Source organism: Rosa chinensis, chromosome 4 (genome assembly GCF_002994745.2).
Source record: "Rosa chinensis cultivar Old Blush chromosome 4, RchiOBHm-V2, whole genome shotgun sequence".
Lineage (NCBI taxonomy): Eukaryota > Viridiplantae > Streptophyta > Magnoliopsida > Rosales > Rosaceae > Rosa > Rosa chinensis.
Genome location: NC_037091.1, coordinates 35,859,327 through 35,871,010, shown reverse-complemented (window position 1 = coordinate 35,871,010; position 11,684 = coordinate 35,859,327). Strand labels below are relative to the sequence as shown.

At 38.5% G+C, this 11,684-nt stretch overlaps 1 protein-coding gene across 1 annotated transcript; it reads right to left on the bottom strand.

Moving 5' to 3' along the window:
- Positions 1-5,932: 5,932 nt before the first annotated feature.
- On the bottom strand, positions 5,933-6,609 carry LOC112200899 (cysteine proteinase inhibitor B). The gene has a single exon (XM_024341908.2). It carries the CDS (start codon positions 6,551-6,553, stop codon positions 6,161-6,163), a length of 393 nt encoding a protein of 130 aa, XP_024197676.1. The 5' UTR covers positions 6,554-6,609; the 3' UTR covers positions 5,933-6,160.
- Between the last annotated feature and the right edge of the window lie 5,075 nt (positions 6,610-11,684).

The following is an 11,684-nucleotide window of genomic DNA, read 5'->3' as shown; positions in this document are numbered from 1 at the left end:
AACATGAAACCTTCATTCACTAATGCGCATCAAATCATTGTACACTGATATCAGTAATCAGCGAAAATGTTCACCTGGTCAGTTATTGACCAAGAAAATAATGTTCAACCACCCTTGGATGTAAATCCAATGACAGAGAGAATTATTATTAAGTTGAGGTGTTTTGTTTTCCACCCTTTGATGTAAATCTAAGGGTTATTGAGCATAAATTCTTTGGTCAGCAACTGACCAGGTGAACACCACTGCAGTAATCAGTATGTTCATTGTAGACTGTGTGATGCTCATTTCACACCTACGTCTGTATCAAATTGTATTAGTTATGAAAGTGTAGTTGTATAATTTTTATAAGGAAAAAAAAATCATGTTTAAATAATGAAATATTTTATTCAATAGAAATTCATGTGGGTCCAATTCTACTGATTTTATACGTTTATCAGGGTGTAATAGTTTTTCAAACCAATATCTGTGACTGTGGAATAATCTGTGTGACTAAAATTGTGTAAGTTGCCCATTTTACTAGTAGTGTGCCAAAGGCAATAATAGCAGTGCCCCGATTATTCCATATTGTATTCCTTAACAAGTTCATGTAGCCAAGGAGGGCTGACTTCACAGCAAAACATACTCCCAATCGATAGCATTTGTTGTTGTATTTTTTATTTTTTTTTTTTACAAATTGAAACCTCTAATACAACCGAACCTAAAATTATCAAAATTAAAAGCAGAGAGAGCTTAAAGGGGGAGCTTGTTTGCCCACGTTATTGGAGAGTCTAAGCTGTGACCAATGTTAGGAATGGCATCGGCAAGAAAGTTCGCTTCTCGAGGGACGGGATAAAAGAGATCTCTTCGAAATTGTCAGCTAGGCTAAGGATATCCTTGATCGATCAGGGTTTGCAAACGCCAAGGGGGAGTGCACTTCTTGTTAATGGCATAAATGATCAGCTTGGAATCACCTTCCACAATGATTTTCTGGTAATTGAGGATGAAAGCATGATACAGGCCATCTCTAACTGCACTACCCTCAACAATGGAGATCGAGAAGTTACCAATGGCTCTAGAACTAGCAAAAATGGGGGAAGCATCGTGGTCTCTTGGAACAAAACCGGCAACAACATGCTTACTGTTGATGACAGATCCGTCAAAGTTGAGCTTGATAAAACCGGGAGGAGGAGGGGACCAACGAATGATGTTGGTATGCGAAATTGAAGGTCTATCTTTTGTAGGATTGTTAATTCTATAATCGGACTCAGATGTAGTAGCTGAATGAATAACCATAGAGGGAATGGTTATTTTTTGTCTGAAGATGAAGTTGTTCCTGGCTTCCCAGATCTTCCAACAAATGATAATAAATTTTCAGTAACCTGTTTCTGGTAGCCAAACCTGAACCAGGAGAGGAACCAATCATCAAAATAAGAGTAATTCTGCAAATTAATACTAGCAGCTTGCCAAACTCTTGTAGCAAAGGGGATGGAGAAGAAGAGGTGGTTTAAGTCCTCATCCCTTTGGCTACAACGAGGGTAGCTAACATCATGATTTAAAGCAAAACGGGCAATTCTTGCTCTAGTTTTCAGTCTTCCCCCAGTCAAAAGCCAAGCAAAAATCTTAGCTTTTGGAGGGATGTTTAATTTCCAGATTTCATTCAAAAAATTTCCCCTTGAATGAGGATTATTAGAATCAGATTGGAGCCAAATAGCAGACTTAATAGAGAAAATTCCATTTGGGGAAGGACCCCAAACAAACTCATTAAAAGAGCTTAAAGCAGGTACAGGAATACTCAAGATTGAATTAGCATTACTAGGATCAAGAAAACTAGAAAGTTTGGGTTTATCCCAGTAAAACATTAGAAATGTAAACACTAACATTTTCATCTAGATCAATATTGCCTCTTCTATTAGTAGGCAGAAGATTGATGATAGGAAAATGATAAGCCTAATTGAAAGCCCAGAAATTAATATCTTCTCCATTACCCACAATTCATCTCATACCTTGCAAAAGAAGGTCCGTACTTTCCAGGATTCCCTTCCAGGCCATGGAATGGTTGGTCTTAGCTTTCAAGTAAAAAAAAGAGTGTTTCCTCATATACTTTCTCCAAATAATATCTACCAACCAATTATTCTTGTCAGTGATTATCTTCCAACCTAACTTAGCTAGAATAACTAAGTTGAAATAAGTACGTAGCAGGTCTGATGCCTAATCCATCCATGGACTTGGGGAGACAAATCTGGTTCCAAGCTACAGGGGGAATGGCAGCTTTTCCCCCAAAAGAAATTTCTCGACACTCGATCAAAAACTTTATTAACTTTAGTAGGACACATGAAACAAGATAAAACATGATTTGGCATTCCAGATAAACTAGACTTAATAAGAGTTAGTTTCCCAGCTCTAGAAAGAGTAGATCTTTCCCAACCATTCAGCTTGTTTGAAATCTTTAAAAGCAGTTATTTGGCATTTAAAAGATCTTTGCAGAAATCAATGTTGTGAATTCCTAAGTACTTACCAATAATCTTTTTTATGCTGAATTCCTAACCTAGTAGCTATATCAGTTTTGCATCTATATATTTGAGATTTCAGAAGAGAATAAACAGAGGATTTCACGCTTCAAGTTGAAACTCAGCACAAATCATTATATACAAGGAAGAAATCATCTTCTATGTCCTATAGAAAAAAAATCATCACCTCCACCACTCATCCTATAATGACAAAAAATCAACAAATAGAATCTTGAGTATTGCTCTGCAACAAGTTCTTCATGATAGACTAAATGTGGAAGCTCATTTAAAATTTTTGATGTACGGTGATCACATAGTTAGATTTTTTTTTTTTTTTTTATAGAAAATAGAACATACCAATAGTATGCCCCGGTTCATAGATCAAGAATAGTATAGAAGACTACTCCAATAAAAAATTTATGCTCAGAGTAGTCTATGCCGCATAAAAATACCTCGCTTTATAGGCAATATATTTTACCTAACTTAAGACGCCGAGCACGCAATTATGGTATGGTAAAGCTAAGTAATTCCACAAGATTCATGGAGCTATTCTTACAAGCATAGACAATTGATGCTAGGATAACTAATTAAGCAACTATTGGTTCCTTACCCTTGGACGGGTTGGAACCATTGACAACCTCGACTATGGTAAATTTCGGGAAGCCATTTACCAACTTCTCCTCTTTTCTTGGAGTCTTAATCTTCTTTGATGGAGACTTTTTCATAGGGGAAGCTTGAACAACCTTGAGCTCCTTGGTCTTGTTTTTGGCACCTTTCGGCCTACCCCTCTTCTTATACACCTCCTTGACCGGTTTCACATTGCATAAACCTATTGTCATGGCATCCAAATTTGTTCTGCCAACTGCCAAACTCAGTCTCATCTTCTTTGGAGAGATCCCATCCTCCTCCACACGCTTTCTACACATTCCACAACTATGAGAAGTCACTGCATTGCTTGGTATATGCTCTGCCGAGCTATCAATCCCAACTGCACCTTGATCAGAGCCACCAGACCCTGGCACACTACCACACTCCAACACATCAGTATTGGATTCTATCTGCACACCTGAGCTGCCCTCTCCACTACCAGTAGAAGACTGCCGGCGTATTTCCTTCCTCACCTTAGGTTTAGCAGTCGGCAGAAATATCTCCAAACCGGCTTGGAGAGTTTGTGCCCCAAAGACCAACACCAGTCCAACATGAGGTGTCACATCCACTCGATTCAAAGTATGCTCCAGATTTCGATGTGTTGGAAAAGAGTCAGTTCGTACCTCCTTTGGCAGTGGAGTTCCAGAGCAGGGTAAGCCTACATGAGTGACAAGTCCGCAATCCCTACACCCACCATAGAGATTCTCGGAAAAGAAGTCCAAATCCACATCAATACCATTGTCCACCGTAAAACTACGCCGGAAAATGATAGGTTGCATCAGATCAAGTTCAACTCGGATCTGGATTCTCCCTGCATCGAACTCCGTTGTGTCCTTTTGAACATAACGACCCATTGCACTGCCAATCCTTCGGAGACAGCGATTAGTATGGAAATCTAGCGGCAATCCCCGCACCTTGATCCAGAAAGCTAGGATGGTAAGTGGGACATCTTTGATTGCTCCAACACCATCATATGGTGCCAGCACCACTGGAGCTCTATCAAAACCCCATGGACCACCTCGGAGAATCCGGTTATGATCATTTGGGTCTGACAAGGTAAAGAGAAATCGGTCATCATGCTACTCAATGGTGTAGCGGCCATTTAACTGCCATGCTCGCCGGAACATCCCCATAAACGACCGCTTATTGAAAGCTCTTGCTGTCAACAATTTTCCAACAAGATACGTTTGAGAGCGACGCAGTCCTTCTCCATGAGTAGGATGCAAGTCCACCGGCCGACGTACATCTGCCAGTGCCAGGGATACAGCCAGACGAACAACATTTCATCAACATCCTCCATGCAGTCCGCGATAGGTTTTGTGAGCTAGGGATTTTTCCTCTCTCTCACGTTTATGTGGCTAGGTTCTTTATTCAAAACTGTGACCACATAGTTAGATTGAAGTATAGGGATTAGTTTTTATTTTTATTTTATTTCCTACATATTATGTTAAATTCTACTACAAATGTAACATCGTGTGTGAGATTATTTTTACAAATGAAGATCTCTTTATATTATTATCACATTATCAACAAAATTGGCATTTTTATCAAAAAAAAAAAAACATATGCCAAAACGAGAAAATTTTTAGGTTATACAACCAGGGGCGGAAGGAAGTAGAAGGCTATATGGGCTCAAGCGTAGACAATATTTTGGGCAAAAAACCCTTAAGTGTGTGTGTGTGTGTCTACCTTCAATTAATTTTGAAATTCCATCAGAACCAGCCAACGTGGAATTTTAATCTAGGAGAGTGGAGGTGGTGGGTTTCCGTTTTTGATTCTTTGGGTTTTTGTGGTGGGTGTTATGCGATGAACGCCCAAAAGTTCTAAATCTTCGACTATGTTCCTGCCTAGCTAGTCTCTCTCTAACCATGGCAAAGCGCGTCTACCAAGTCTGGGAAGGAAGTAATGTAAGCCTCTGTTTTTTTTTTCTTAGGGCTCAAATTTGGATCTTATACTAGAATTTCATTTGGATTTGTTGGGTTTCGGAGAATATTAGTGGGGTTTTGTGGATTTAAGTGGTTTTTGTTTAGGGTACAATGGGGAATTGGGTGAAATTAGGTTTTTGTCTTTTTGAAGTTTCTGTCAAGTTTTTGCTTGATTGCATATTGTGGATTACAAGAAAGTTTTGAACTTTAGGCAGTGGCGAATTTTAATTACAGGACTTGACCATTTTGTGTTCTGGGTCTTCGTTATTCTTGTTGCTTTATACATTTTCATATCTGAGTTTCAACTTTCAAGGTTAGCACAACTTTTTAAATTATTCTGTTTAGATTTATATCTTTCATGATATATCGCATTGGCTTGAAGCTGTGAGTATATACCCATACACTTCTATACATTCAATTTTGTACAGAAAACTGTGAGCTGTCATCATTGTACCAAAAACAAAATTTATAGAAAAATTAGTCTAATTTCTCTGATTGTCTAATTAACCTAAACAGATTTTGAATCTGGATCCGCCACGGTATACAACTTTCTAAAGGTCGTCTAGGTTTATTCATTTTTTTATTTATTTTTTATTTGTAAGATGCATGAGAACAAGTCCACTATGCCAATTATTATTTTCATTTTTATTAATAGTTTCTGCTCTCGTCATTCCTTTTTTCCTTTTATTTTACTTCTACCCAAACAGAATTCTAATGCACGACATCAGAAACCCTTGTGAAGATCTCCAACTTTTAACTCGAGCAATGTATCACATCCTCAATTCAGTGATCTCTAATTTGTTTGAACTTCAAATCACGGCCAAACATTTTACTAGCACATGCCAACTTTCCAGCAGTAACAAACTTGGTTAGAACAAGAAAAATAAGTTAGCAGAGATCGAGGAGCTATTCATTTATTCATTCCAACAAGAACTGCGTTATAGATCCAGATAGAATATCACACAGTACCCGCAGAACCATCAGATGCAACTAGATTAGTAAAGAACACCACCTAGGCACCTATTATCATTAACAGTGTTAATTTAACACACAGAAATTAATTAGAGTAGATCACACCCCTTAGTTCGAAAACTTGATTAATTAATTGTGAGGCGCAAAGTTGAGCAATCGCTTGGAGCGGAGCCACGGCTTGACGACAACCTGAGAATCAAACAACAAAGGAGGTCCTCCATTCCTGACGGTGGAGACCTTGAGATAGTACTTGATCCCCGAAACCACCTGAGTCTCCGCCTCCACCACCTCCCTGAACTGAAGCTCTCCGCCGCCGTTGCTCCGTAAGCTCTTCCTCTGCATGCGATTGTACTCCGCCACCGAGAACCTCCCCAGCTCCTGCACCTCCTTGTTCGTCTTCACGTCCTCGACCGGCCTCCTTCCGCCGACTATGCCACCGTAGCCGTGCGACACCGCAAAGAGGAGCGAGATCAGGACCGTCACTGCTGCGAGCCTCGCCGCCGGTGATTTTATCAAAGCCATTGATTGTTTGAGAGGATGAAGAGAATGAAACTGAAAGTTGTTGGTGATGAGGATGAAAGGGGAAGCTGTTAGGGTTATATAGGACTGAGTGAGTGAGGGGGTTTATGTTGGAAATGGGAGGGTGTTTGGACACGCAAATTAAGAAGGTCGGGTTTGGTGGGGCCCGGCCCCTTCAACGCAAACGGTGTGCCGCGTCGTTGCCAATATTCTCATTAGCTGGGGAAAACGATGCGTCAGACTGTCAGAGACTCTACGTGTACGGCCAAAGGGCCGGACTGAATTGTGGACGATTTTATTACGAGACACGTACGTCACATCATTTTATTTAAATAAAGAGAGTTAAAAGGACAGACATGTTAACTACTAAATTTTTTGCATGTAATTTGGAAATTAACTTTTCTAAACAATGAGGTAAACATTTCGGTACTTTTTTGCTAAACATGTGTAATTTCGTTAAAATCAGAGATAGGGACAATGGTACTTTGATTTCAGTTGTACCAAACATGAATAGTTAATCTGTTTTCAAAGGGTTGTGAGTGATTGGTCGGCCGTAACAGTAGGGAACAATAAACCAGTACCATTTGTAGAGGAGTTTGTTGTGAGTTTTCTTTCGTGTTTTTATAAACTTAATTGAAATCTATTTCACATGATTCTCTCTTTCTACTTAGGAGTATAGTATTTGATGGATAACGATTTCTGCCCAATAACAACAATTACATGAATTTCAGAAAATTTTGATTATAAGACGAGCCATGAAATTAAAATTTTAGGAATTTTGTCTACTTTGGAACTCGATCATCACCGATGTTCTTATCGGCTTGGATTTTGGGCGCCGGAGTGGGTATGGAGTTATGGAGTGATGACAATGGACTGTGGTGGTGGCAGTCATTTTGTTTTCATGTGTATGAATGAGAGTGTGAGAGAGCGACACGAGACCTGAACTTAATTGGGAGTGTTGCCACGTTGGAGGTTGCATGTTTGCAACTTGGTCAAGCCTGTTCTGCTGTTTGTTGTGCTAATTTGACAAAAACAAACCAAAGAGAGAACCAAAAACCATGCGATCCGTTTCAGTCAGTTACCTAAGAGCTTAATACATTTTCATTACTGAACTGATTTCATCTGGTCTAGTCTTTTAGGCCCCGTTTGGTAGGTAGAAATGTCAAAATAAGAAAATGATTTATTTTCCTTTCCAAACTGATATGGAGTGGAATAGGTTTAGGTATTTTCATATAGGTATTTGAAACATTACTGAAAATTAAATTATGAAATTTATTTTTCATTCCTATGGAGTGCTTAGTAAGTTATAAGAATGAAATATAAAATTATAATTTTCAATAACACCCTTTTACTAATTAAAGTACAAATATGACTTTAACTTATAAAGAATGTTGGTGAGAGAATATAAACTTTTTAGAGGGATAATTTATGTAATTTTGCCTTTGATGGTGGCAAATGGAATTGGAATACCACCCCTTACTAGGTAATTCAATTCAAGCTTTATGAGAGAGTCAATTTCCAATCAAATCTCATTTTTTATTTCCTTTCCAATCTCTAATTACAACCAAACGGTACCTCTACATGGAATTCTCATTTCATACCATGATTTCCTGCTATCCAAATGGGGCCTTAGTGTTCTACATAGCATGCTGCCAAGCAACTCAAAATTGAGGCAAAAACTTGCTAGGTATATGATTAAAATGGTAATAGCCCATCACATAATTTTTTCATTTTTTTTAGGGTGGTGTTATTCGCACACTCATTTTCCCTATTCACATACCCCCTCTATTTATCTATTATTTTAATTTATTTATTTTTACCTATTACCCTAACTACCCTTCCTTGAAATTTTTTTTTTTAATTTTATTTTTTCTATTTGGCAAATCAATCATCTCCAAATTCTAAACCCTTATTTTTCCACAGACACAGAGAACTTCAAAACTCTTTGCGATTTTCTCTTTTATTTTCCATCAAAAAATTCTCTAGTATAGTCATTCTATCTTTTTTTATTTTTTATTTTTTTTCTTTTTTTTAAGAAGCGGGAAGAGGACTAGCTCAACGTCCCCTCCCGAAGTATTATTGATAAGGAGAAGAAAAAATTACATACAGGCCGGAGGACGTAACCAAAGCCATGCCCAGAACAAAAACCATAATGCAAACCATGCTATAGAGCCTTCTAGAAAGTTCTTGACCCATACAAACAATACAATAGCAACAAAAACCAAGATATGAAACATGAAGCAAAAAGCTCATCTGAACCTATAAGCCACTCTACCAGAGAAGTCACGACCAAATGAAGGCACAAGGAATGAAGGGAGAGAGTCCCAGATATGAGTTCCCGCATTAGATGCACCATAGTTAGCCAAGACGTCGTACGTGTCCGTGCTAACCCATTTAGCCACCTTGTTCGCAACCTCCAAGGAATAAGATTAGGAGACTTGAAAAACCGTATCACTGCCATGGAATCAGACTCAACCCATAAGTCGATCCAGTTTCGTTGCTTTGCAACATGAATTGCTTCAAGAAAAGCTAAAATCTCCGCATCGAGAGCACTAAACACTCTGACCTTCGAAGCGAAAGCTAGCACAAACAAACTGTCATGGTTCCGCACTATTCCACCAAACCCAGCCAAGTCAGAGCTCCTAAAGGAGCCATCAATATTAATCTTTAGGCAAGGGTGCAACGGTGGAGTCCATTGCACACTGATGAAGCGAGGGGCAGTAGCTCTGAGTTGCGACAATTGTTGGTATGTGAATAGTGGCAAGGAGGAGGGGCGGTGGGAAGAAGAAAAAGCAAGCCCAGCAGAATCTTTAAGAGAGCCTATAAAGAAGTGCTAGAAGCATGCAGAAGAAAACAAACCCCCATTATGCCTACGTTTGTTTCTTTCACTCCAAATACACCACAATAAATTGCAACATGTAATACGCCAAAGCAACTTTGTGGCTTTAGAGAATGAAGAAATAAAATTAGTAGAGAGAAGGTCATATAGTGACACCTATGGGGGATGCCTAATGTTGAACATATGAAAACACCAAGTCCAAAGCTCGAAGACAGCTTCGCACTCCCAGAACAAATGCCTCCAAGTCTAGACCCCTCCGCTGCAGAGAGAACACCGAGAACAAAAAGACACACCCCGGCGTTGTAAAGCCTCATCTGTAAGAATCTTTCGATGGAGAATTTTCCAGGAGCAAATACTTTTGCGAGGTTGAATAGCTGGGTGCCATATAAGGGTTCCCCAGTCCAAAGCGGAAGCAGTCTGCAATAGAGAACTATAAGCATCTTTTGACGTTAGCAACCCGGAAGACGATTCTGCCCTAACTACTTGATCACTTCTTGGTTCATCTGGAAGCACATATGAGGTGAGGGATGCAGCTATGCCCGGAAAAACTTGAACAAAAATATCATGTAAGTCCCACTTGCCCAGGACTATGAAATCACTAATTTTAGTATCCAAGTGCTCCAAAGAGCTAGTATCAATATTAAAAACTTCACCCAGAATTTCTCCCATCCAATTATCCTTCCAAAGTCTAATTGTCTTGCCATCCCCAATGACCCAACGGAGCTTAGAAAGAAGTAAGCCAAACTTGTTTCAACCCAAGCCAAATTGATGATTTCTTATAATAGGTACATGGCTTCAAACCCACTTGCAGGAACCTATCATGAAGGAAGCAGTCCGAGGGGGAGGCTCTTGACACCACGTCCCAACCCCTTTTGAGCAACAGAGCTTGATTTAGAATGAAAAGATTCTTCAAATTTAGACCACCACTTTCTTTTGGCATATAAACATGATCCCGGGCTACCAAAGCTGCACCCCCCTTCAACGGGTCTCCATTTCAGAAAAAGTTTCTAATCCAACTCTGTAATAGTCATTCTATCTCTCTAATATGATGCTTTGAAATTTATCTGGTGCAGATTCGGAGTGCCATTACATAGCAACAGTCTTTTGCTTGAAGTGCTATTGTATTTTTTTTTTTATGCCAGTTCTGTTCTAAGCGCTCATGTGTTTTATCATGTAGTTTTGTTTTGCTATTGTAAATTTAACTTTTGGAGCTAGATGATTTTTCCTTATTCTTTTGAGATTAGAAACAGAGGTTCCAAAGTCTTCTCTCTTGAGATTCCTCAGGATATTAGAAACCAGATTAACTATAGTGTTGTAGTATAAAGTACTGGTGGTATCATGAAATTTTGCTGAGGTAATCATTCTACATAATTTAGAAGATGCTGACTAACATTGTTGACAATTGTATGTTCAATCATATTATGATTATTCTGGCCTCACACAATACATTCTTATTATTGTTTTTTGTTTTTACTACGTACACTAGACATAGATTAAAGGGTTGAAAAAATTAGTCATATCATCACTTTACAGAATGCTTTATGACACTGGGAATGATATCTTGAATCAATATTGCTTAATTAGATGTAAGGTTTTAGATCTCCTTTAGTTTAGGTGATAAGCTTATTCCTTTCTTCAGTTTTGTATAGCAGTCATGACATACCTAAATCTCCATCAGTTACATCATGATTCTTCATCTGAACCCTAAACTTTTTGCAGCACTAATTGCAAAATTTTTGACATATTGCACTTCGTCCTACCCATCATTTTTTTTCCTAATCAGCAATGACAGTCACAATAAAAATTGAATTATTGTATAATGATATTTAATTCATGATTGACTTGCCAAATAGAAAAAAGAAAAAAAAAATAAACATACTTTTAAGGGAGAATAGTTTTTTTTTTTTGAAATAAAATGTCAAATATATTAATCAATGAAGAAGATTACAATCAGCTACTAAAGCATCTTGAATAAATAAGGGAGGAATAGTATCCCAACACAGCTGTTGCCCTGAATGCAAGGCAAACTTAGCTAAAGAATGTGCAACAGCATTCCCATCTCTAGAAATATGCCCAAGCATGGCTCCTGGTATAGATGATAGCCCTTCACTAATATCCTCATAAAGTCTTCCATAAGTAGAAGTAATTGAACCTAAGCTTTGGTTTACAAAACAAGCTAAGTTCAAAGAATCCGTCTCAAAGGATATAGGTGCTAGGTTTTTTGATTGTACCATACGCACAGCTATCCTCCCTGCTACTGCCTCTATCTGTTCCGGGAGTAAACATTTTCAATAT

Bases quoted from the DNA above. Each gene is read 5' to 3' on its own strand.
- LOC112200899 (XM_024341908.2), bottom strand. From the start codon at position 6,553: ATGGCTTTGATAAAATCACCGGCGGCGAGGCTCGCAGCAGTGACGGTC.